A 27,584-nucleotide genomic window follows, 5' to 3' on the forward strand; every position below is an offset into this window, starting at 1 on the left:
AGTTCGAACCTTTGTGCACCAGCTCTGGCATTCAGGTATCTGACCCAGACTATCTTTCAATGCCTGGGCTCCTTTCCCAGATGCTAGTTTTTCCTTCCATTTCCCAAAGAGGACCAATCTCTTGTCAAATCTCAATTGCTTACAGAATCTAAGTGAGTTTTTTTTACATGAATCTAAATGAGTTTTTCTATCACCAAATAATCACAATACCAAGAGCTAGAGTCAATGCCTAGCTAAAGGCAGTAATGGTGTCAGTCTTGAGTGACTCTCTCAGAGCAGGTTCCTCACATTGGTTTTAAGGCCATGTCTTGGGACCTGTGCCCTAGGGGTTACTAGTCACTGATCTTTATACTCACCAATCTGTATCCCTAGCCTAGATGTGTCGCTTGAATTCCAGACACACTTGGTCAAGGGCTAGATGGAAATAAGGTTTTTGGTGTTACTTCAGCATTTCAAATTCTACAAAACTAAACCTTCTCTCTGTTTTCTCCTTCATCCTTATCACCAATCTATTACCAACTCTTTATCTCAACAAATGATATTACCATCTTCCAACTCATTTCCCAAGATAAACCCTTGCCTCCTCCTCAACATTGAATTAATAACTAAACTTATAATTTCTATGTGTAAATATGTCCTAAATGTATCCACTGCTCTCTATCCCTGAGGCAAGTTACCAAGTTAGAAGTCCAGAAATAAGTCTTTCAAAAGAAAATGAAGTAAAAACATTTGACTAGGTTGTCTTGGAAAAAATAATTATACATTCTTGCTTGTCTTCATAACAGTTCTCCAAAGCTTCGTACTTTGGCCAGAGGTTTGTCTCCTGCATACCTGAGATTTGGTGGCACCAAGACAGACTTCCTAATTTTTGATCCCAAGAAGGAACCAACCTTTGAAGAAAGAAGTTACTGGCAATCTCAAGTCAACCAGGGTGAAACTTTTTAAAGATTCTATATTTTAATTAACTTGTGTCTGTCATGAGAATACTGGGAGAAAAGTGTTATTGCTCACATATTATAAATTCACAAGAGATTAAGGACCCCAACTGATCTGTGGAGGTGCCTAAATGACAGGAGCAAGCTATGGACAGGTTTCCTCATTTGATCTTTTCATGACTGTGGAACCTTACAGACAAGGTGTGCTGAGCATAACTGAGAAGGAGTTGTGCTATTAGTAGGACAGTGGTTGTAGCCAAAGGACAGGGCTGCTTGGAGGGAGCACATGGGCAAAAAGGTGACAAACTGAAGAGGATATTTCCAGCTTAATATATCCACACAGCAATAGATTTTTTTTAAATTTAGCACATTTATTCTGGAAATAGAATGTGGACGGAAGATCTAACAAGGGGCACAGAGATACACTCTACTTCTACAAATGGGTTTCAAAACACTTGATTTCCTGGGCAATGGTTCTCAACCATTTTTGGCTGTTCATATCACTTGCTATGAATCTGAATATTTGGATCTCTGGGCTCCAGCCTTAGAGTCTGAGTTTAACGAACTAGTTAAGTGATTCTGATATTAGAAGTGTGTGGCTACTATACATACGGTGCAACGCTACATCATTTACAACCATAGAAATGTAAAGTTGTGCTGCAATTGTGTACAATGAATCAAAATGCATTCTGCTGTCATAAATACCTAATTAAAATAAATAAATAAGTTTAAAAAAAAAAAAAAAAGAAGTGTGTGGCTTCACCTGAGAAACCTGCCCAATGGAGTTTTGAAGATTGTCCTGGGTCTTTCAGAAGTGCCACTAGATGTCAAATGGAAGTTAAATCGCTGTCTGAGCAATTGATAAATATATACATCAACAAATTATGATAATGTGTATCTAATACCGATATTAATGAGTAATATTTAATTATTTTATGTATTACATATTTTCCTTTTGTTTATTTTCTTCAGCTAGGAAGTAGTTAGAACATTTAATCGGACATTGGACCAAAATTAAGTGAGTGGTAATTAGAAAAAATAGAAGAAAGGCAGGGAATTCTCTTTGAATAATGAGTTTTGGAATCATTTGGATTTGGCCCTTTCCAGCAGTCACATGCCTTCAAAAGCTCTAAACCTTTTTAGGCAGGAAACTGTCCTTTTGTCACCAGTTTTTTTTTTTTATCTTGAGGGGAGGGTTGTCACTGGGATTATCCCAGTTCCTCTGAAACATCCTTTATGAGTGTAGGGATAGAGGAGGCCCAGTTGCCAGCAAGTCACAATGTGCAGGTTCCCAGAAAGGAAGTGGTTGGCCAGTCAAACGCCCTGGCAGCAAGCACCCAGAGGCCCTGCTGCCTTGTGATAAAGAAACACAGGGTCCCCAGCCTAGTAGCAAGGTTTTCCAAGTACATGGGTTGTGGTCCCAGAAGCTTGGATGGTATCAAATGTAGAGGGGGGAAAAGTCAATAATCTCTATCTTCATTTTTTGGTGGGGGGCTGGGTGGGTACCAGAGATTAAATTCAGGGGCACTCAACCACTGAGCCACATCTCCAGCTCTATTTTGCATTTTATTTAGAGACAGGATTTACTGAGTTGCCTAGCATGTCGATTTTTCTGAGGCTGGCTTTGAACTCCTGATCCTCCTGCCTCAGCCTCCTGAGCTGCTGGGATTACAGGCATGAGCCACTGCGCCTGGCCAGGCCTATCTTCATTATAGCAAGAAGAAATCACTATGAAGTAGACAGAGGCCGTGTATGATAAATGTCTACTATATATTTTAAAGTGAACCTTAACAGAACTGAACTAGGTTTTCTGTTAGGGTCCCCTGGTAATTTCATACTTCTGAGCTACCTTTTGGGTTTTTTTTTGGTTGTTGTTGTTTTTGTTTTTTTTTAATTTTTTTTTTATTGGTTGTTCAAAACATTACAAAGCTCATGACATATCATCTTTCATGCATTTGATTCAAGTGGGTTATGAACTCCCATTTTTACCCCAAATACAAGTTGCAGAATCACATCGGTTACACATCCACATTTTTACATAATGCCATATTAGTGACTGTTGTATTCTGCTACCTTTCCTATCCCCTACTATCCCCCCTCCCCTTCCCTCTCATCTTCCCTCTATACCCCATCTGCTGTTATTCAGTTCTCTCCTTTGTTTTTTTTCCCCTTTCCCCTTACAAACTCTTATATGTAATTTTACCTTTTGAATTATTTAAATAACTTGAAGCCATATCCAGTGTTCTATGACCAGTGTATGTCCAGTATGTCCAGTGTTTCTTAGGAACATTCTTCTTAGAGTTTTTTTTTTTTTTTTTTTTTTTTTTTTTTTTTTTGTGGTGGGTGGTCAGCTGGCAAATTTGGCACATATTGTTCTCTGATCTCTTACCCAATAACCTGAAACTTAATTATGCTGCTTTAGTCATGTAATAGCTAACTAAACGTGTGTAGGATTTCAACCTTATTACAACAAACACACATTCTCTAATTCTCTTTTCCACCCACAGATATTTGCAGATCTGGATTGCTCCTTTCTGATGTGGAGAAAAGGTTACAGTTGGAATGGCCCTTCCAGGAGCAGCTGCTACTCAGAGAACAATATCAGAAAAAGTTCAAGAGCAGCACCTACTCAAGTAAGGAACAAAAGTCTCCCAGCAGGTGTACTGGCCACAAAAGTATTTGGTTAGGTTAAATTTGGGTTTGAGTCTAGTAAGCCCCACAACAGTTGTGAAAGCTATACAATATTTAAATGTTATCAAGAGTTCATGGGAGGGGCTGGGGCTGGGAGTGTAGCTCAGTGGTAAAGCACACACTTATCGTGTATAAGGCCCCAGTTTCAATAACAGCACCAAAAAGAAAAAGGAAGAGTTAATGGGAAATCTTGAACCCAAAACTTTATTTCTGGCTTTTTCCTTTTTATCTGACTTTGCCTACTAGCCAAAGATTCATGAACTAATAATGAATGACTGTTACTGCTCTCAAGAACTAGGGAGACAGGCACAGTGCACACTCATGTAATCCCAGTGGCTTGGGAGTCTGAGGCAGGAGGATCACAAGTTCAAAGCCAGTCTCAGCAAAAGTGAGGCACTAAGCAACTCAGTGAGACTCTGTCTGTAAATAAAATACAAAATAGGGCTGGGATGTGACTCAGTGGTCAAGTGCCCCTGAGTTCAATCCCCTTACCCCCCCCCCAAAAAAAAAAGAACTAAGGAGACAGGAAGACATGGATATATTCCTCATGTAAAATGTGAAAATCATTCACAACTTGTTCATCTGTTTCCCTTGCCAGAAGTAACTCCTATAGGTTGATAATATCTAATCTGAAAATGCAGACTTCAGACTTTTCCAAAATCCAAAATTTTTTGAGTATCAATCAGATTAAGCATTCTCAACTGGTAAAGCCTATGCGAATATTCCAAAATCCAGAAAACTCTAAAATTTGAAACACTTGGTCCCAGGCATTTCAGATAAGGGAGATTCAGTCCATGGGAAGAGGTGATATACATCATTAGGCAGGCAATCCTGACTTATACCGGTGTTGGCCACTAAGCTACTTTCTCATCTAAGCAGGAATTTATTTCCATTCATTGAAACACTTTTTTTAAGTCTTCAAAAGAGGACATCATTACCACACAGGACTTTAAAGCAAATGAAACAAGCTATCTTTAACTATGCAATGTATTTTTATCTGAAATTGATGTTTTCTGATGTCACTCTAAATCTCAATTAAGATAATCATGTGCTCAGATACTCTAAAACTGTCTTCTTTTGGCTTTTAAAAATATATATTATCATAACTTTATTTGGTTAGTTAACATTTCTTAAAATCATAGTCATATTTTATTGCCCTCCACAAATGTCAACTTTAAAAAAAAAAAAAGTGAAGGTTTGTGACAATCCTGCATCAAGCAAGTCTATTGGCATCATTTTTTCAATAGCACATGCTGATTTAATATCTCTGTGTCACATTTTGGTAAACTTGAAATATTTTAAAGTTTTATTGTTCTTGCTATGGTGATCTGTGATCAGTGATGTTAGTATTTTAATTGTTTTAGGGTGCCATAAACCATACCCATTTAAGATAGCAAAGTTAATAGATAAGTGTTGTGTATGTTTTGACTGCTCTGCTGACTTGCTGTTCCCCCATCTCTCTCCCTCAGCTCAGGCCTCCCTATTCCCTGAAACACAACTATGTTTAAATTAGGCCAATTAATAACTTTACAGAATCCTCTAAATGTTCAAGTGAAAATAAAGCCAGGCATCTCCTACTTTAAACCAAAAACTAGAAATGATCAAGCTTGGTGAGAAAGATCAAAGCTGAGCTAGGCTGAAAGCAGCCAAATTCTGAATGCAATGGAAAACTTACTGTTGGAAATTGAAAGTTCTATTCCAGTGCACACACAAATGATAAGAAAGCAAAACACCTTTATCGCTGATATGAAGAAATGGATAGTTTAGCAGTGTGGGTAGATCAAACCAGCCATAACAGTCCCTTGTGCCAAAGCCTAATCCAGCCTGAACTCTCTTCAGTTTTGTGAAGGCTGAGAGGACTGAGGGAGCTGCAGACAAAAAAAAAATTTTGAATCTAGCAGAAATTAATTCATGAGGTTCAAGGAAAGAAGCATCTCCATAGCATTAAAGTGCACAATGATCAGTAAATGCTGATAGAAGCTGCAGCAGGTTATCCAGAATATCTGCCTAAGATCATTGATGAAGGTGGCTTTGCTAAACCTCAGGTTTTCATTGTAGACAAAAGAGCCCCCTATACTTAAAGAAAATAGTCATCTAGGACTTTCATGGCTAGAGAGGAAAAGTCAATGCTTGGCTTCAAAACTTCAAAGGAGCTTGGCTCTCTTGAAAGAGGGTGATACAAAAAGTGACTTTAAGGTGAAGCCAAGGCTCATTCACTATTTCACAAAATCCTAGGCCCCTGAAGAATTATACTAAATCTATCTTGCTTATGCTCTATAAGTGAAATAGCTCAACATTAGCGCTATTGCTTGACCTATTGCTCAAGAAAAAAAGATTTGTCTTACTGAGTGTGATAGTGCACACCTGTAATCCCAGCTATTTGGGGGGCTTAAGCAGGAGAATCACATGTTCAAGGCAAGCCTAGGCAACTTTGCAAGACTCTGTCTTAAAATAAAGCATAAAGAAGGGCTGGGGATGTATCTCAGTAGAACAGCACCTATGGATTCAATCCCCAGAGCCATAAAAAAAAAAAAGAAGAGATTTCTCCTAAAATATTATGGCTCATTGACAATGCACCTGGTCACCATAGTGCTATCAAACAACATTGTGTGTCTCAAATAAATTTTTCATGCAAGAAAGAGTCAGTTGATGGGACAGACTTCACCTGGTCAAGAGCTGTGATGTGGATGTATACATAATGAGATTAATGTTTTCATGCCTGCTAATATAACATCCATTCAAGATACCATTAAGAATATTCATGATTCATGGAAGGAAGTCAAAATAGCAACATAATAGGAGTTTGAAAGAAGTCTATTTCAAACTTCGTGGATGACTTTGAGGGGTTCAAGATTTCAGTGGAGGAAGTAACTGCCAATGTGGTGAAAAGAATTACAAGTAGAATCAGGAAATGTGATGTGATTTCTGTGATCTCATAATAAAACTTCAACAAATAAAGAATTATTTCTTATGAGCAAAAGAAAGTGATTTCTTAAGATGGAATCTTAATCTTACTAAAGATGATGTTGTTAACATTGTGTTGAACTAAGGATTTAGAATATTACATTAACTTGATTTAAAAGGCAGCAGGAGCCAGGTAGGGTGGCTGGTGGCACATACTGGTAACTCCAGCAATTTGGGAGGCTGAGGCAGGAGGATCATAAGTTCAAGAACAGCCTCAGCAACTAATTGAGACCCTTTCTCAAAAATAAAAGTATAAAAAGGGGCAGGAATGTAGCTCTGTGGTTGAGAGCTCCTGGGTTTAACTTCTAGTAAAACAAACATGAAAACAGCAGGGTGAGAGAGGATTTGACTTCAGTCCTGAAAGAGGGTCCTTCCTGGGTAAAATGCTATCAAACAACATTGTGTATCTCAGATAAATTTTTTATGTAAAGAAGAGTTCATCGATGTGGTAGCCTTCATTTTTGTTTTAGTTTAAGGAATTGTCACAGCCACCCCAGCTTTCAGCAACCACCACCCTGACAAGTTAGCAGCCATCAACATCAATGTAAATCCTCCACCTGCAAAAAGGACTTGCTGTTGGCTCAGATGGTCATTAGCATTTTTAACAATAAAGTATTTTTTAGAATATTTTTAGTTGTAGATGAACATCATACCTCTATTTTATGCTTTTTTTTTTAATGTGGTGCTGAGGATCGAACCCAGTGCCTCACATGTGCTAGGCAAGCGCTCTACTACTGAGCACAACTCCAGCCCCAAAATAAAGCATTTTTAATTAAACTATGTACATTTTAATGCTATTGTACACTTAATAGACTACAGCATATCATACACATAATTTCTATATGTACTGGGAGACCCCAAAAATGTGTGTGACTCACTTTATTGTGAAATTTGCTTTATTGCAATAATCCAGAACCAAATGCTCAATATCTTCAAGGTATGCCTGTACCTTACTTAAAATAGATTATTTATGTTTGTCAGATTTACTGTGTACTATATTTAAATACACACATACACACACACACATCTCAGAAAATAGCTTATGTGCTAATAGCTAGTGTTCTCTAAACATTTTTTTTTTTAATAAATACTTTCCTTATAGAACACCTATTATAGTTACTTGGGAAGATGATACATTTTATTTTTATTTTTTGAGAGAGAATTTTAATATTTATTTTTTAGTTATCGGCGGATACAACATCTTTGTTTTGTATGTGGTGCTGAGGATCGAACCCAGGCCGCACGCATGCCAGGCGAGCGCGCTACCACTTGAGCCACATCCCCAGCCCCTCTAAACATTTTTGTGTGTTCTTAAGAGGAGAGGAAACTACTCTGAAATTTTAATAAGCATGATTTGTTGTTGAATTCAACACAAAGCAGAGCTATCTCAGGTACCATTAAAGGAATAATAAACTACCAGAAATCTACAGTAGTAAGTTCTCTTTTTTATTTATTTTTTTTATTATTAGTAGTTGTTCAAAACATTACAAAGCTCTTGACATATCATATTTCATACATTTGACTCAAGCGGATTATGAACTCCCATTTTTACCCCGTATACAGATTGCAGAATCATATCGGTTACACATCCACGTTTTTATTTTTTTTTCTTTCTTTTTTTTATTGGTTGTTCAAAACATTACAAAGCTCTTGACATATCATATTTCATACATTTGATTCAAGTGGGTTATGAACTCCCATTTTTACCCCGTATGCAGATTGCAGAATCACATCGGTTACACATCCATGTTTTTNATCTGGAAGGAAGGAAGGAAGGAAGGAAGGAAGGAAAGAAAGAAAAAGGGTAGGCCTCTCTCTGTGGCGAGGTGTGCCTTTATCTGTTAGCTCTGACAAATAAACTCTCATGTGTATCTCTGCCTGGTCTCCGTCTTTCATTTCTCATTGATCTTTCTCCTGGTTCCTCGCTTTCCTTTTATTGGTACAAAAACCCTTGATCGTTGCCCAGTGTGCCCGGTCCCCTCTTTGAGGGTCACTGAGCGTCCACAGGCCTGGATCCAGATTCCATCATGGGACCAGGCCCTCCATTCTGCCCTCTCTGCACCCACCAGTGGACATTTCAGTAAGACTCCTGTCTCTGGTCCACCTAAACAACCTATGGGTCCCAGGAAGTGACTGTCGCTCCTCTGGCACTCCCAGGGTTACCGTGTGGTTAGGAGCATGCTTAGCCACAGCTTTCACAACTACGGCTGATCCCTGCTGTGGATTGGGTCTATAGGTGGTCTTTTATTTGGGTCCTGGGTTTTGAGAAAAACCACTGAGTGTGATTGAGAGTTGTTCCTGGTGAGACCTCTCGGCCTTGGGTTCATCTCTACAGCTTCTGCCCCTACATAGCCCTAGCTGGGTGCCCAAATGCCTCTATGGGCTCCTGCCTCCCATGCTTACCCAGCGGTGGTGACAACCCCCTGAGCATAACCGTCCTCTCAAAAGGGTGATACTAGAGACTGGGGGATGCCCCACCTCTAAACTCACCTCCTATGTCTCACCATGGGCTTCTCCTCATCCATTCCCTCCCATAGTCCCCTAGGCTGACTCCTGGCTAACCTAGGGTCTCTCTCTCTCACCCCGGATCTAAACCCCACAAAACTTATCCACTTGTGCAATCAGATCTGGCCTCAATATCCTTTGGATAACAACACTAAATGGCCGCTTAACGGCACTCTACATCCCAATATTATCAGGGATCTTTTCAACTATTGTGAGTGTTCTGAAAAATGGAAAGAGATCCCCCTATCCTCAGGCCCTCTCTTCTGGACCTCAGGACCCTCCTGAAACCCCACACTTCAACCCCGTTGATGAACCCCCTTCCTACTGTTCTCCACCTCTGCTCTGACTCTTCTGGGACCCCCTCACCTACTTTCAATCCACCTGCTACTCGCTTTTGCTCTCACATGGCCCCCCTCTACCCAGCCTGCACCTCTGCTTCCCTTCTGTGAAGTGGCAGGGTCAGAGGGGTTGTCCAGGTACAAGTCACTTTCTCCCATAGTGACCTCTTCCAATGGAAAGGAGGCTTCACCTGCAATCCTTCAGGGTACATTAGGGAACTCCAATACCTAACCCAATAATACAATTTAACTTTCCATGATCCTATCCAACACTCTCCTACCTGGGGAACACAGGTGAGTGTGGGAGCATGGTTAGGGAACAGCAGTTCTCCCCAGCTCCTTCCAGACCTGTGTCAGGACTTACATTGAAATGCAAACTGAAGAGGCCTCTTAGCATACTAAACCGAAAAGTAGATTGTATGCTACTTTACTAATTACCAGCCAGTCATTTTTTCTAGGACTCTTTTTTTCTCCCTTAAATTCCATATTTTTTGAGCTCATAATTTTGGTCCTATGCACATAGATTAATGTTTTTCTGATCAGTACTGTTTTTTTATTTTTATTCAACTATGGAGTTTAAACATCTGTAACATTGCAATGGAGATTCACCTGCGAAAAGCTACAAGGCCTTTACGTTTTTATGTGTGCACACTGTGTGTTGTGTTGTCTGTCCATATGTGTGTGTGTCCATATGTCAGGTACATGATATCAGAATTGGCAGACTGAAAATGAGTGCTCATAAATTTAAAAAATGAATCCAAATACCTTTAATTCATGTGATTTAAAATGGTTCAATTTAAATTGGGTGAACAGATGAAAGTAAAGATGATTTAACTTTTAAAATTAAACTTAACTCACAAGTCTCTGTAGGTGGTCAAAGAACTAATAAAATGTTGATATCTATAGAATGTCTAATATCCATTGTTTCTAGCACTTTTCTTCAACATGGAAGAAATGACTAATACTGTTCAATACACTTGTTTGATATCTTGGTAAAATAAGTAAAATATATTTGACATGGGATTATTCATAAATGTGTTTGTTAGACATCTGATTAATTCACAAGGTTAAAATGTTATTAAATATACCATTAAGTACTCTTAACGCCTTGAAAAAAAAACGAAAAGAAAAAGGATACACATTAAATAAGCACTCAGCTGAAGAAGTCAAAGAAAAACTAAAAATATAAAAGGCTTAGTGAACATAAGTTCAGAAATTAATAAAAACAACAACCAAAAATCCTTTCAAACAATTTGACCCTTAAACTGATACTTGGAAAAGGTCAACAAAATAGACAATCCGTTGGTAGATTTATTTAAGAAAAAGAGTGGGCAGAGGAGTCAAATGCAATGCTAAAAAATGAGAAAGATTCTATAGACAGAGGTTAAATTTTCAAATTAAAAGAAAATACTATAAACACAAAACCCAGGAGCCAAAAAAAGAGAATTATTGATTTTACTATATTAAAACATAAAACTTTTGCTGGCAAAGATATTCTCAACAAATTTAGAAGATAAATCATGATCTGGGAAAATATTTATAATACAAATGAAAGACAAAATAAGTAAAACAAAAGTAAACAAATCTCAAAATAAATATATATGTTTACACAGCTTTAAAAATATGCTATCTCAAGACTGTTTCAAAATAAAAAAATAAAAAGGGGATATAGCTCATTATAAAGCTACCCTAGCTTCAATCCCAGTACCAAAAATAAATAAATAATGAATAAACAAAATAATAAACAAAAGTATCTCTTTGACCCAACAATTCTGGTTTTAGTAATTCATTATATAATTAAAAAAAAAATACCATCAGATGTTAATTTACAATATAGAATAATGAGAAGTTCATTGGTGGAAAAAAATCTCAGTACAAATGTGACAATACACAGTAATTACAAGAGCTGTATTCAAAGATTATTTGTTCAATGAGAAGATAAGGGGGAAGCACTTATAGAGTATGTAGGTCATGGTCAAAATTAGTGTTGTAGAAACGTGAAATGAGGGAAAGTCACATTTAAACAAATGGCCACCAATCTAGGAACAATGGTCATCTGGGAATTGGGGTCATGCTCACACTGCTTCAGTGTCTCTCCATCCAGAGCAGTTTTCCTTCTTTCCTTCCTCCCTCTTTCCTTCCCTACCCCCCATCCACCTTCTCTATTTTCTTTCTTTCTACCTTTGATGACACTGGCTGAGGAAACTCATGCTACCTCTCTGTAGAATGTCCCACCTTTGGGTCATTTAACTAATAGTGGTGTATAACGAATTTCTCTATTCCCATGTTTTTTATAACTGGAAATATAGTCTGAAATCTTGATTAGATATTCAGCCAAGGAACATCTTGGTATTTGGTAAGATGTAAGCAGTTTTATCTGAGGAATAAGATTAAGGTTAAGGTAAGAAGATATTTAACTTTCTGTAATACATAATCAATATTATTTGGGTTTTTGTCATAAACAAGTTTATGTGCAATTTTTTATTTTTTTTATTTTTATTTTTTTTTATTGGTTGTTCAAAACATTACAAAGCTCTTGACATATTTCATACATTAGATTCAAGTTGGTTATGAACTCCCAATTTTACCCCAAATACAGATTGCAGAATCACATCGGTTAAACATCCACATTTTTACATAATGCCCTATTAGTAACTGTTGTATTCTGCTACCTTTCCTATCCTCTACTATCCCCCCTCCCCTCCCCTCCCATCTTCTCTCTCTACCCCATCTACTGTAATTCATTTCTCTCCTTGTTTATTTTCCCATTCCCCTCACAACCTCTTATATGTAATTTTGTATAACAATGAGGGTCTCCCTCCATTACCATGCAATTTCCCTTTTCTCTCCCTTTCCCTCCCACCTCATGTCTCTGTTTAATGTTAATCTTTTCTTCCTGCTCTTCCTCCCTGCTCTGTTCTTAGTTGCTCTCATTATATCAAAGAAGACATTTGGTATTTGTTTTTTAGGGATTGGCTAGCTGCACTTAGCATAATCTGCTCTAGTGCCATCCATTTCCCTGCAAATTCCATGATTTTGTCATTTTTAGTGCTGCATAATACTCCATGGTGTATAAATGCCACATTTTTTTTTTATCCATTCATCTATTGAAGGGCATCTGGGTTGGTTCCACAGTCTAGCAATTGTGAATTGTGCTGCTATGAACATCGATGTAGCAGTATCCCTGTAGCACGCTCTTTTAAGGTCTTCAGGGAATAGTCCGAGAAGGGCAACAGCTGGGTCAAATGGTGGTTCCATTCCCAGCTTTCTCAGGAATCTCCATACTGCTTTCCAAATTGGCCGCACCAGTTTGCAGTCCCACCAGCAATGTACAAGAGTACCCTTTTCCCCACATCCTCGCCAGCACTTGTTGTTGTTTGACTTCATAATGGCTGCCAATCTTACTGGAGTGAGATGGTATCTTAGGGTGGTTTTGATTTGCATTTCTCTGACTGCTAGAGACGGTGAGCATTTTTTCATGTACTTGTTGATTGATTATATGTCCTCCTCTGAGAAGTGTCTGTTCAGGTCAAGTTTCATGTTGTCTTAAACTATGACCCTAAGATCTAGTAAAACATTGTGCTACAGGACACGAGAGCGTCTCAAACCCTAATGTCTGGCACCACAGTTCTGTGGAAGTGGGCAACACAGCAAATATCACAACACCTATTATAACTGTGATCTGGAATACCTCCCAAAGTCTCATGTGTTGAAGGCTTGACCCCAGCTGTTGGGGCTGAGAGGTGGTGTAAGCTTTAGAAGGTAGGGCCTCGTTGAACTTGGGGTCACTAAGGTGGACCTTTGAAGAGTGCATCTTGCCCTTGGTCTCTTCCTCTCCTCCCTCCGCTGCCTCTCACTCTTTCTCTCTCTCTCTCTGTTCTCTCTTCCTTTGTCTTCTCTTCCTCCCTTCTGGCACCTTTGCTCTGCCACACCTACCACAATGTTCTGCTTCGCTACGGATTGAAACCCCTGAATCTGAGCCAAAATAAGCATTTCCTCCTTTAGGATGTGTTTTCTCAAGTGTTTTCCACAGTGATAGAAAGGTGACACAGCTTGCAGAGTTGTTCCTGCTCAGCAGCCTTTATCAGCAGTATTTTAAATCTAGGATTTCACTGTTGTAGTTATCCAAGTAATTCAGGCCAAAGACTTAGAAACAAAACAAACACAGTGCCCATTTTAAAGAGAAAGGGTATAAATTTGCCAAATAGATAAAAGATATTTTAACTAGGGGGTTCAAAAGTGAATTGCTGTATAACAAATGACTTGAAGTATACATGAAAATCCCAAGGACTTATGCATATCATAATTGTTGCCACTCTCAAAAGGTGATTTATAAACTAGCTAATGGGTTAAAAAAAAAAAGCAGAGTACAGAAAATCACAAACTTATGGCGTTTATGACTCTAATTTTTTAACAGCATACCTAAGCCACAGAGAATACCTTTGCACATGTCAGGCAAATGTTCTACCATTGAACTATATCCTCAATCCCCTTTTTTTGTTCTTGAGACAGAAACTAAATTGTCCAGGCTGGTTTCGAACTTGTTAACCTCTTGCCTCATCTCCTGAGAAGTTAGAATTTTGTGCATGTATTACTGTGCCCAGCAATATACCTAAGTTTTGATTATTCAATTGCTAGTTCAAAACAACCTGATAGTAATAACTTTTATTATGTTTTGTTATGTTGATGTTTTCCCCTTGTAAGCTTTAGAGATTCTGCAGTTCCCCTGTGAATAGAATAGCCTGGTTAGATTTGAATTTTGAAAAAATAACAATAATTCTTTTTCTTTTTTAGCATGAATTATTTTTTATCTATTATATGGGACATGTAATGAAAACTGTTCATTACTCATCGAAGTTCAAAACTAAACTAGGTGTCCTGTACTTTTATTTGCTACATCTTAGAAGCATACCCATGGATTTGCTATGACTCCTTAGGGCATCTTGACACATAATTTGGAAACCATAGCCCTATAGCCCTAGACCATTTTTTAATGTAAAACTGTATTTATTTTAAGTTAATAAGTCATCCAGGAATTTTAAAAATGTTTTAAATATAATTAAAGTACCCAAATATTTTGTATTCAGTTTTGAGTAGAGATGTTCAGATTATGAAAATGGGGTTTATACTAACTGATGATGGTCCAGCCTGTGTACATTGAGCATTGAGCCATAAATTGTGGTGTCCCCAATTCACCTGCTGTCACTTGAGCAAAATCTTACTGCCAGAGCAGAACTTCTTGTATCTTCCAAGGACTTCCAAAAGCTGAAGCAAATGAAGTAAGATTTTTTTTTTAATTTTCCTGTCCAATTTTGTTGTAACATAGACAAAATTATAGTCATTTATTGGTAATGGAATTCCTTTGATTTGATAACAAATAATACTCATTATGAAGATCAGATCTGGAGGTATTCTTCATTATGTTGCTGATCTAACCATTAAACCGTAATATTTTTCTTTTAGGAAGCTCAGTGGATATGCTGTATAGTTTTGCAAATTGCTCAGGACTGAACTTGATCTTTGGTCTAAATGCATTACTAAGAACAGCAGATTTGCAGTGGAATAGTTCTAATGCTCAGTTGCTCCTGGACTACTGCTCTTCCAAGAATTACAACATTTCTTGGGAACTAGGCAATGGTGAGTACCCCTGGAAACTTTTAATAAGGAGATTCCCCTTTGGCATTATTTGTTCCTATTTATGACATTCTTTTGAATATTAGCACATTCTTGCAGGTTTTCAACAATGCAACTTTTGGGAGCTGGGCACAATGATGCGTGTCTATAATTCCAGCTATTTGAGAGGCTGAGGCAGGAGGATTGCGAGTTTTAGGCCAGCCTGGGCAACTTAGTGAGACCCTATCTCAAAATAAAAAATAAGAAGTGCAAGAGATGTAGCTCAGTAGCTCAGTGTTAGTACATCACTGTGGTCAATTCCCAGTATGGGAGGTCAGGGTGGGCAATGCAACTTGTGAAACTATATATGGAAGAAAAGTCTTATATATTCCAGAATACATTACTAGTCCCAGTTTATGCTATATTTGAGGTGAGGCAAACTATTAAAGCCAGCAACCTTCCCAGCTCCAGGTTCCCTTGAGATTTTCAGAGTCTATTAGACCTATTATGCTTGGCAGGCTGGACTCAGGAAAACTGTGAAGTAGGCCATTTGTTTTCACTCCCCCCGCCCCTCCTTCCTCTGTTTTTCCATTTGTCAGTTAATCTCAGCAACCCTGTCCCAATTTTCATTACTTGCTCAAGATGACTAAAAGTTGCCAGCCATAAAATATTACCCATATCAAGCTCCTGAATGTCTCCTTCTTCACTCTTTTGCAAGGAACTTATAAATTCCAACTAAAGTGTTAATGATTAGTTCTATTTTTTTTTCAAAATCTAGTACTTTTCTATGCATTACCCAATGAAACTGATTATAAAATGGAAAATGAAATGTAACATAGTGAGCACATGCTCCGTGGTAGGCATTGTGCTAAGCATTTGATCTCTTCTCTCTGCCTCAAATTTTCCTCCTCCTCCTCTTCCCTTCCTTCTTATTTAATACTGGATACAGACTATTTTCCAAATGGTTTAATATTATTAACTTCAAGTTGTTCAATACCCTCCTCATACTTCATTTATGCAATTAACATTTTATTTTTATGGAAAAAAATCTTTTTTAATAACTGTGATTTTACTTTTCTTCACTTTGAATTGTAAGTTTTTGCAATTTGGAAAATGTTTGTTGCATTTATATGTTGCTGTGTTTTTGCTTTTAAAGCAAATTCTAGCTTTTAAAGCTAGGAAAAATGTCTAGATAGGTGATTAGTTTGACAATTGCTGTCTTTCAGAACCTAACAGTTTCTGGAAGAAGTCTGGGATTTACATTGATGGATTACAGTTAGGAGAAGATTTTATTGAGCTGCACAAACTTCTTAGAAATTCCACTTTCAAAAATGCAAAACTCTATGGTCCTGATGTGGGTCAGCCTCGAGGAAACACAGTTAAAATGCTAAGGAGGTAAGACTTAGAGAATGCAGAACCACTTTTCTTAACAATATCCAGGTGTGGTGCCACATGCTTGTAATCCCCACAGCTCAGGAGGCTGAGGCAGGAGGATCACAAGTTCAAAGCCAGCCTCAGCAACTTAGTAAAGCCCTAAGCAACTTAGAGAGATCCTGTCTCAAAATAAAACATAAAAAAGGTTGGGGATGTGGCTCAGTTTTTAAGGGCCCCTGGGTTCAATCCCTGATATCTCTCACTTCCCCACACAAAAAATCTTCTGGGGATAATCCCCAACAGACCACCTGTTATTACACAATTTGCTGCCTGCCTACATGGTTTATTAAAAGAGGAAATATTGGCTTAGAATACCAAGAATTCTGGCACCTAGTTGGCACCTATTAAAAACATTTGTTGTCAGAATTAGGTAGTTTTTGTGTTTGTCTGAATCTAACTCATAACAAGCCATTTCTAGGGAATAAAACCCCTATGTAAACATTGTACATCTATATGAGGAAGTGAGAACATAATAGAATTTTTGTTCTAGTTTCCTGAAGGCTGGTGGAGAAGTGATTGATTCAGTTACGTGGCATCAGTAAGTATATCTTCTATTCTTAATACTAGGAAAATAATGCTACTTTTACTTACTGTCAGTTTTCAAAAAAATTATCTCCACTTAACTGCTAACTAGCTTTATAGTTCAGATAAGAAACAAATAGTATCTCAAGCAGTGTACTAGAATTTTAAGACGAATAAAACAAAAATGTAATGTTATTTTAAATAGTGTGGTATCTTTAAAGATCAAGGTATACTGTCAACCAACACATACAATATAAAAGTAGCTAAAACCAATTGCTTGCCAAAAACCAGGAAATCCAGAAGTGCCTGTACTTGTGACTGTATCCTTTTAAGACAAAGGAATTGATTTCTAGTTTTTTGGTAGACTGGTCTCTTCCTCTTGTTCCCTTTTCATCTTGGTCCTTCCTTTATGGCATCTCTGCCTTTTAAAAAAATTTTTTTAACAATGGGGATGAGCAAGATAGGAAGGAGAACAAGGTTGGCAATTGACTTAGAGCAGAAGATAAAGTTTTTTATTTTTCTTTGAATATTTTCTGAATAATTTAGCTACTATTTGAATGGACGCATTGCTACCGAAGAAGATTTTCTAAACCCTGATGTGCTGGACACTTTTATTTTATCCGTGCAAAAAGTTTTCCAGGTAATAGTCTTTTAAAGTTTTTTATATAAAACCAGAGTTCTTCTTTTGTAGTCTAGTTAGTTCTAAATTTCATAGGTATATATATTCATATGTTTTCTTTTCTAATTTTGGAGAATAAGCACTGTTTTATTCAGCCTTTGGTTTCCTCCCCAGCATTGGATCTTACTCATTTATATTTATTAGAAATGAAAAATACTATAACTAAAAAGAACAAATTTAAAAAACACTTCCAATAGTCTTAAGTATAATTAACTACCATAGACTATAATACTGAATATTTATATTCCTTCCATACCCTAGTATTCCAATAAAAGAAAATTGTTTAAGACCTAAATGACCGTGAACTATTTTGTAACTGTGTAGGACAGATGGGTCTGGAAATTCAAGGTTTTGGATGCTGTTAATCTTCAACACCACAATTGGTCAGCTTGTCTGCAATTACCATGGAGACTCTCCTGTTCCCATAGGTGGTTAAGGAGACCAGGCCTAGCAAGAAGGTCTGGTTAGGAGAAACGAGCTCTGCGTATGGGGGAGGCGCACCTTTGCTGTCCAACACCTTTGCAGCTGGCTTTATGTGAGTGAAACTGCACTGGCCTCAGGGATCTGATTGCAGCCATTCTCCATCCTGTTAGTGTCAGCCAAAACCAGAACAAAGACAGTTTTTGTGGCTGAAGCACCAAAATTTGTGCCAGATGGTGCAAGAAAATCACTTGTTAAAGCTTGTTGGACCTCTTTAACAAATGTCCCAAATTAATCATTAAAAGGATGAATGGTTTTAGACATTATATTCCTTAATTGTGGCCTAGAAATATGTCACAGGAGTCCTTCATGTAAAAACACTCCCTGTAAAACAAGCATCGGGAGTGCTGGCTCTGAGAAGCATGCTTAGAGTATCCAGCTGTATTATAGATTCCCAAGAAGTTTAGAGTCTAAAATATAAGGTCACAGTGCAGGGCTGCCAGTGAAGTTAAAGATTTGCTGAATCACCTCACTAGCCAACACCAGAAACTTGATTGCTTTAAACCGTGGTGTATTTACATTCAGTATATAACTTCCTGAGTATGCTTATCTATAGTTCTGTGTCCTCATAGAGATTTTTTCTCTTTCCTCTCCTGTCCTACCTCTCCCCACCCACTTCTTTCTTCATGGTTATAATCTTATGATATAATATAAGAATAGAGAGAAGAACGGAGGCATTGGTTTTACCATTAATGAAAGACTTGGGGTGTAGATGGTGGGGGTACAGACAGGGTATGATAGGAGACGTCCTAAGAGTTTAATTGTGATTCTACTTATTCTCCATCTTTATCTCTGCTGGCTACAGCCTTTTCTTCAGCCCTCTCACAGTGTGTATATAGGGGTCAGGCACAGGATGAGGAATTGTCTCTTGGGGTGGGAATTTGTCTCCTCTGCTTTGTAGAAGTTGCCTTGCCCTGAAAGGGACTCCTGGCAAGTTAGTGGCCTTCAAGGATGTGTCATCTTGCTGGTGTGGGGAGACGTGAGGGAGGATGTGCTTCTGCACACAGTGCATTTCATTGGAATGGCTTCTGTATAATTAATGCTACTCATCTAAGTTCCCATTAATTCCTCCCAAATAGACAAATAATAAATCAGGATTGTGTATAGTTAGAATTGAGGGATTTTGTTTTCAAACCTAAACAAAGCTGAATGTTTCTCTGCCCCAGGTGGCTGGATAAACTGGGCCTGTCAGCCCAGATGGGCATAGAAGTGGTGATGAGGCAGGTTCTCTTTGGAGCTGGAAACTACCACCTAGTAGATGAAAACTTCGAACCTTTGCCTGTAAGTGACCATTATTTTTCTATTTTTATGAGAAGATAAAAGTATGCTCAGAGCCCTTCTTATTTGTTGACAATACTAATCCCTTATATTTATAGACAGTCCTCACAATAAATAGTCAAATTGTGGGATGATGAGTTGGAAGGAAACTAGTGTGACTAGAAAAGAAATCAGGAGCCAGAATTAACTCTTTTTAATGCAGGTCATTTGAAGCATAGAGTAGATGCACTTTTTTTTTCCTTCAGTAGTAGGGATTGGACCCAGGGGTGCTCAACCACTGAGCCATAGCCCCAGTCCTTTTTATTTTTTATTTTGAGACAGGGCCTCACTAAGTTACAGAGACTGGCCTCCTGCCTTGGCTTCCCAAGTTGCTGAGAGTATAGGCGTGTACCACCACACCTGACCAAGGATATGCTTTTTTTTTTAGTTGCAGATGGGCACAATACCTTTATTTTATTTATTTATTTTTATGTGGTACTGAGGATCAAACCCAGTACCTCATATATGCTAGGCAAGCATTCTTACCACTGAGCCACAACCACAGCCCCTGGATATGCTTTTTAAAAAGGGTCATTTGAAATTTTTATGACTCATCTCACAAGATAACAAACTTTTATCTAAAATTGTTTTGCAAGACTGAGGGTGTAGATCAGTAGTAGAGCGCTTGCCATGCATGTAAAAGACCACGGGTTCAAACCCCAGCACTGCCCTCCCCCCTCAAAAAAAAGTTTGTGAAACAAATCAAAGTTAAAATTTCTATAGTGCCCAAAGCTTCACAAAATTTTTATATCATGAAATCATATTTTATTTAGCTTTAAAATGAGCCAGTGCCATATATTTCTTTTAAAAAACTTACTCTAAGAATTGAATATTTGTTAATCAGCTTCAAGATATTTATGAATGAAGTCTCATTTTCATCCTATCTCTAACTGTATCTGTTGTCAAGTGAGGAAATATAGCTTTGTTTATCCAAAGTGCCACCTGTAAGATATATATATATAGTGCTAATTTATATAGATGCATATTTACCTAATTTATATACATACATATTATCCTAGTTTTTATTTATATACATCTTATACATCTGTTATCCTAATTTATATGTACATATTTATATACATAAATATTAGGATAATAGAAATGTAACCCTGAGAAGTATGACTTTGATTTCTATCATCTAAAATGGATTTGAGGATTTCTGTTTTCTAAGAAAAATTCTTGAGGGAGTTATTTGAATAGTTCTATTTAATCAGTGTTTCACATTTTCCTTATTGTCTAAAATATTACTAATAGTTTATTATTCAAACCAGAATCCAAACAAGGTCTGCCTAATGCATTTGGTTGATATGTCTCTATGTTTGTTCAACTTTAGGTTCTCTTTTCTCTCTTTTGTCCATGTAATTTATCAATTAAAGAAACTAGGTGGGTTATTTTAAAAGTGTTTCCCACATTCTGGATTTTAATAAATTTATTCCTGTCATATCATTTAGCATGTTTGTTGCTCCCATTTCCTGTAAACTGTTAGCTATACCTAGAAACGTGAACTTATTCAAGCTCTGTTTTGAGGGAGCAAGAATTCCTCACAGATGATGTTGTGTTTTTCTGTCTGGAAGTACTTAATGTTTCTCTCTTCTTTTGATCTTGATAGATAATGATTATTGCTTAACCCATCATTTTATTAGGAGGGTTATCAGGTTTTAAAGGAAATTACTTTTGTCTTAGAAGTTTTATTTCAAAAAATCTTCTTTGTGTATGTGTGTATTTGTGGATGTGTATGTCTTAAATTTCTGGTTTAAGCTGAGTGTGGTAGTACACACCAGTAATCCCAAAAATTTGAGACACTGAAGCAGGAAGATTACAAGTTTGAGGCCAGTCTCAGTAACTTAGCTAGACCTTGTCTTGAAATAAAAAATTAAAAGGACTGAGGATATAGCTAAATGGTAAAGCACCCCTGAATTCAATCCCCAGTACACCCCACTACCCCGAAAAAAGTTCTGGTTTGAGCTTTACCTTGAATTCTTGGATGAAAGACAACCAAGAATATTTAAACTTTCTGAGCAATTGATTGCATTCTTGAAATATGTCTTCCTATGGCTATGACTCTCTGAATTTTGGAAGTCCTCTAGAGACACAAAGCTGCAAATAATGTATTTCCCTCAGATTCAAGGTAATCATATAGAAGGAAAGGGAGGATCACATGGGAGGAAGGGAGGAAAGAAATAATCCTGTTTACATATATGCAGGATAACAGTTCTACTCTTTGTAGGATAGCTATTTGCTTGCCACTAGTTTTGTTAATAAAATAAGTAAAGTTCTATTTTTGACCCTGCCCTCCCCAACCACCACAACTAGGATTATTGGCTGTCTCTCCTGTTCAAAAAATTGGTTGGCACCAGTGTGTTCATGGCAAGTGTGAAAGGCCCAGACAGAAGCAAAGTTCGAGTGTACCTTCACTGCACAAACGCCAACCAGTAAGTGTGAAGCATGCTGTTAGCCAACCTACAAGATTTAATCCATAAGCACATAACATCCTATACTAACACCCTGTTGCTATCTGTCTACACAGAGGGTCGAAGCTGTGTCATTGGTCCTTTTCATTCTTTGTTTTTTTTTTACATTCATGGTGATATGATATCAGAATCTAACTTCAAAAAATTGCTTAAATGTAGGCATTTACAGTCAATAAAAATTTAGATAATGATTTTAATTGTCATAATCTATAATGGAAATATAACAAGTTTTAATATATAAGGATAGTAAAAATATAAGAAAATATAAATACTTTTGTGTAAGCATTAATTCATTAAAGGTGTATGAGTATAAATATAAGTGAGAATTAATATGAATAAATAATTTTAATGTATTTATCTCCTATCATACCTAAGAAACACAAAGGAAGAAGAAGAAAAATAATCAAAAGAAAGGGAACAATAAAAACAACAATCTTAATTTCAAAATTGCCACCATAGTTTCTAGAGTTGAGAGGCCCTAGAAAGACTTTTATAGTCCTGCAGTGTGGCTTTAGGTAGCAAACAATATTCCTAAATCCCAGGGATTTTCTCTTCTCAGTTTCAATCTATCATCCTGATAGAAAGGTACTTTAATACTAATTCTAGCAAAAAAATCCACCTCCATTTCCCATTTTCTGTGACTGGAAATACTATGGAGGGTAGAGGCCCCACGAGGAAGTAGTAAGGGAATGGTTTGAATGGATGAATTCTGAAATGTGTCCATAGATTAATTTTTCCTGTTTATTTCATTCTTTTCATAGAGATAGGAAGAGATGCTATTTATATAGTTTGTAATTTGAATTCATATGAACTCATGAAATTTACTTTTTTATCATTTAGCCTTCTTATACTTAAAAATTGGTGGTCTATCTGGCTTTCCAACAACTTAGTCTGACAAATTAGTAAAGATTTTAGAGGTCTGGCTCCAAAAATGGTAGTATGAAGAGCAATATTTTTTCTGTTTTTGTTCTGTCCGAGGGACCAAACCCAATGCCTCACACATGCTACTCCCCCAGCTCCCAAGAGCAATATTTTTAATTATGTTTTCAGAATAGGACCACATGTGTGGTCTAATATTATAAAAAGAAGATACTAATAGTCCCATCATCATTATGGATGCTGATACTTAGTATCCATGATCATATTTGTAATCAAGTTCTTAATTGCTTAAATTAGATAAATATTTTTATTAAATTAACCTATTTGCTTTTTAGCCCAAGATATAAAGAAGGAGATTTAACTCTGTATGCCTTAAACCTCTATAACGTCACCAAGCGCTTGCAGTTACCATATAACTTATTTAACAAACAAGTGGATAAGTACCTTGTAAAACCTTCAGGACCTGATGGATTACTTTCCAAGTGAGTGATTTTCCTTGTTCATTTCAGACTTTTAATGAACTTGTTGGTGTTTATCAGAATAGAGAATTTTGAGAGGGGGCAAAAAATAAAAAGTCAACTATTTCAAATTCTAACTGTTCTTAATATTCAGGGATACTTATGAATACAAGCATAACTTACTCAGAGAGTCCAAAGTGAAAGATTTGAACACAAACCAGCAGTTATCTTAGAGGATAGTTTGTGTTTCAGAATAACTGGATAATCATAATCCACTCAATGCATTTAGATTATTTCCTCTGAAATGACATAATTCTTGGTAACACAGTCTCTAAAGCAAAACATACCTATATATAATTGTTATCAAGTATGTGTGGGTTGCTACAAAATATCATACCATTCCATGTGAGCTGGGTGTGATGCTCTTACAGCATTAAAATAATTTTTTGTTGGTTAGAGTAAGACAAAATGGCTAGAAATGTATTGCTAGTCGGATTATTTGAATTGGTTTTAAAACCCAGTCACTAAATACATCTTATAAAAGCACATATTCAACAGAGTACCAAAGAATGGCTGAGGCTTGCAGAGCTGGGTATACAAACATTTTAAGATTCTGTCTTGTATGTGTTGGAAGGATCTCTTTTCATAGTGACTATTCTCATAGTGGAGAACAAAAAAAAATGAACAGTTTGTAATATTACCATCATCTCCCATCTTCACAAATGCTATCTGTGTGATGTTTTCAGTGAGTATTAGCAATGGAACATGAGAAAGTACAGTAAGCCTACTTTCTCCAAAATCCTATCCTTCACAAACAAGCAATATTTACATTGGGTACCATGCATTCCATTATTTTCCCCAGTGCTTTTTTAAAAAAATATATTTTTAGTTGTAGGTGGACATGATACTTTTATTTTGTTTATTTATTTTTATGTGGTGCTGGGAATTGAACCCAGTGCCTCACATGTGCTATGCAAGTGCTCTACCGCTGAGCTACAACCCTAGCCCCCCCCCACCCACCCAATGCCTTTGTAAATACTATAATTATATAACCTCTCACAGGAAAAAAGAGGATCTATAAGATCTACAGGTTTTCCCATATCCGTGTGTGTGTGTGTGTGTGTGTGTGTGTGTGTGTGTGTGTGTGTTTTATACTGGGAATTGAAGCCCTGCTACTGAGCTATGTCCCCAGCCCTTTTTATTTTTTATTTGAGCCAAGGCTGGCCTTGAGCTTCCATCCTCTTGAGTTGCTGGGATTATAGGTGCTTATCATTGCACCCAGCTCCCAAGTCTCTTTCTACATGGTTTTTGTAGATATATTTAATGGGTTGCATGTTTTATAAAATACCATGGTTTACTTGACCATTTTCCTACTGTTCAAACCATTTTCCCCCAATAATAAATAATGCATATTTAGATAACAAATACTTTTCTCTATTTTCATTTAGATGCTTTCAAAATGAGTCCTTTTTAGCATATTCATGTCTGATGCTGATAAGGAAAAAGCTTTCTGAAATAACTAATGGTTGTAGAGGTGGAAGTGTCTTAGGAGACTCATCTAAGGCCATTCAGCTCAGTTTGGTTCTTTGAGTTCAGTTGGAATCCACAACCTCCTAAAGGCAGCTGTGTTCTGTATCTTTATTTTGTTCTTAATTCTATTCCCTAGAACAGAGGTTGGAAAATCTACCTTATGCCTGTAGAGGATTCCCACATATGCAACCATTTTCTGGTAGGGGAGGTTGGCATGCACTCTATTAATTTTTGTTTTTAAGTTAATTGCAACATTTATGAATTGACGATTACTAAAATATATCAATTTCTAGTTTGTGTGTGTGTGTGTTTGTACGCACACACAAGTATGTGAATGCTGGGGATAGAACCCAGAGCCGTGTGCATGCTAAGCAAGTACTGTACTCCTGAGCTACATTCCCTCTAGCTTTTCTTTTAAAATGGATACTTGTGGGGCACCGTGGTGCACGCCTGTAATCCCAGCAGCTGGGGAGGTTGAGGGAAGAGGATCATGAGTTCAAAGGCAGCCTCAGCAATGGCAAGGCACTAAGCAACTTAGTGAGACCCTGTCTCTAAATAAAATACAAAATAGAGCTGGGGATATGGCTCAGTGGTTGAGTACCTCTGAGTTTAATCCCCGGTACTCCCTACCCCCTAAAAAATGAATACTCCAGCAACTCTGGGTTAGTTTTCTCCCTTAGCTGGAGTTGGATTAGAGTTGTCTATTTAGGTGGATCATTTAGTTGTCTATTTTTGGCTTTTTAGTTCTGCATTATCCCTTCCTGACTCTGTTGCCCTATGCCTGTCCTGCTGGTCTTGAATATATACTCTCCTTGGCCCCGGGCTCATTTGAGTTTGTCAGCCATAATCTGGGGTGATGCTAAATATCTAATGTTCCCCAGGTTAACTCTCACATGTTTGAAGGATGATTGGATTGTCTTCTCTCCAAGCTAAATATGCCCAATTTCTTAAGTGATTTTTTGTTGTTGTTGTTGTATTTAGCAGACTCTGTTGCATTCTGATGACATATTTCATGCTTTTTAATTGGAAAACTGGTAAAATTATGGAAAATTTTTTGTTCTCCTCACTTTTATTTAATGAATACATATTACTTCCACTTTTCTTTGTTTATATTTTACAAGAAGAATCCCAGAGCTGGTGCATTGTGTAATCTCATCTATTTGGGAAACTGAAGCAGGAGGATCACAAGTTTGAGATCAGCCTGGGGAATTTTGCAAGATCCTGACTCAAAATAAAATTTAAAAATGAATGGTAGAGACCCTGGGTTTGACCACAAGTACCACAAAAAGAAAAAGAAAAAACAAAGTATACCCCAGATAAGTTTGATGCGTATGCAGTATATTTGCTCATATTAATGACCTCAGAGAGCTAAGCAATGACAACCCTAAAAAATAATTTTTTTAATTGAACAACCTTTGTATAGTTCCTATTGAGAGTCCTGACTTATAAGTATTTAATTAATATTTGAGTGAATATATTTTTAATATAAAAGCAGTATTTTATATTTATCTCATATTTTTTCCTGTTATCCCCAATTTTGTCAAATCTGTTGCTTGCTCATTCCCTACTTTATTTTTCCTGAAACTTGACAAATATGTCTTCTATTACCTTATCTTCATGTTACCATCCTCAAAATATGAAACAGGAGCTGGGGATGTGGCTCAGTGGTAAAGAGCTTGTCTGGCATGCATGAGGCCCTGGGTTCAAATCCCCAAACACCAAAAACCAAATAAATAAATAAATAAAAATGAATGAGCATATGAAACAAGCTGCTATCCTCAAATAAATACCTATTCTCCTTGCCCAGCCTGATGTGGAAATAATCAGCATACTTTAGGCTTACACTGAGTATACTTACAGCATCTTTTAGATATATGTATAATTAATTAAACAATATAACCTGATGGTATAAGTATCTTGCTATGTTCCTCAACTTATAGCAGTATTAATTCACAATGATCAGGTTAACCTTTAAGCTGAGGTAGTAAACTACCTTCACCAAAAGCACATCTAGAATAACCAAAAGCATTTCTGGAACATTTGTGAGTAGGCATGCCAGGACCTTCATTTCATGCAGAACAGACTCTTAACTTCTATCATTTAGAAATATTTTTTAAGACCTATTTTTATCTGTGGTTTCCTGATGATGGTCATGAAATTTCCTCTCCTACCCCCATCTAAAAATTGTTATGATATAGATGTTAAAAAACAAAAACTGACACCTGTGAACTGACTTCAACTACAATGCAGGCTTGTTAGTCTTGGGCGCAATCCTGAGTGTGTTACTGATATGTCTTAAATTACTGAATCCAGAGCTAAGCATCTAACCAGGTTATATAGAGACCATTTTTTCTTCTCCTTGATCCTTAGTAATGACAGGGAGTGAGAGATCTTTAATAATGAAAAATATATAGTAATACTACTTGGAAACAGGAAAATATATATCAGTGAAGGATTAAATAAATAAATTAATGTACCAATATCATGGAATCCTGTGTATCCAATAAAATGAGTGAATGAATGTTAAAATTTTCAACAAATATGAGGATGGATGAAGGGGAAAAGAATCAAGTTTTAAGAAAATATGTACACTATATCATTTTTATTTATGTAAAATATGTGAGAATATACAAACAGAAATATGGAATAAATATACATCAAAATATTAAAAGTACATTTTAGCAAGTTACTTTTGTTATATATATTTATCTGAATAATGATCATATATAATAATTTTATAGTGCTCATTGTATACAAGATATAGTTAT

General features: G+C 36.9%; 1 protein-coding gene across 1 annotated transcript in view; it reads left to right on the forward strand.

Moving 5' to 3' along the window:
- Positions 1-27,584, forward strand: part of Hpse (heparanase) — a 35,542-nt gene that overhangs the window by 6,441 nt on the left and 1,517 nt on the right. The window contains exons 2-11 of the mRNA XM_015499216.2: positions 786-931; positions 3,443-3,568; positions 14,897-15,070; positions 16,273-16,441; positions 16,971-17,018; positions 17,549-17,642; positions 18,110-18,216; positions 19,328-19,442; positions 21,792-21,910; positions 23,164-23,310. Of these exons, the coding sequence (XP_015354702.1) occupies positions 786-931; positions 3,443-3,568; positions 14,897-15,070; positions 16,273-16,441; positions 16,971-17,018; positions 17,549-17,642; positions 18,110-18,216; positions 19,328-19,442; positions 21,792-21,910; positions 23,164-23,310 (1,245 nt within the window). The remainder of the gene's footprint in view (positions 1-785; positions 932-3,442; positions 3,569-14,896; positions 15,071-16,272; positions 16,442-16,970; positions 17,019-17,548; positions 17,643-18,109; positions 18,217-19,327; positions 19,443-21,791; positions 21,911-23,163; positions 23,311-27,584) is intronic.

This window comes from Marmota marmota, unplaced genomic scaffold, assembly GCF_001458135.2.
Source record: "Marmota marmota marmota unplaced genomic scaffold, marMar, whole genome shotgun sequence".
Taxonomy (NCBI): Eukaryota; Metazoa; Chordata; class Mammalia; order Rodentia; family Sciuridae; genus Marmota; species Marmota marmota.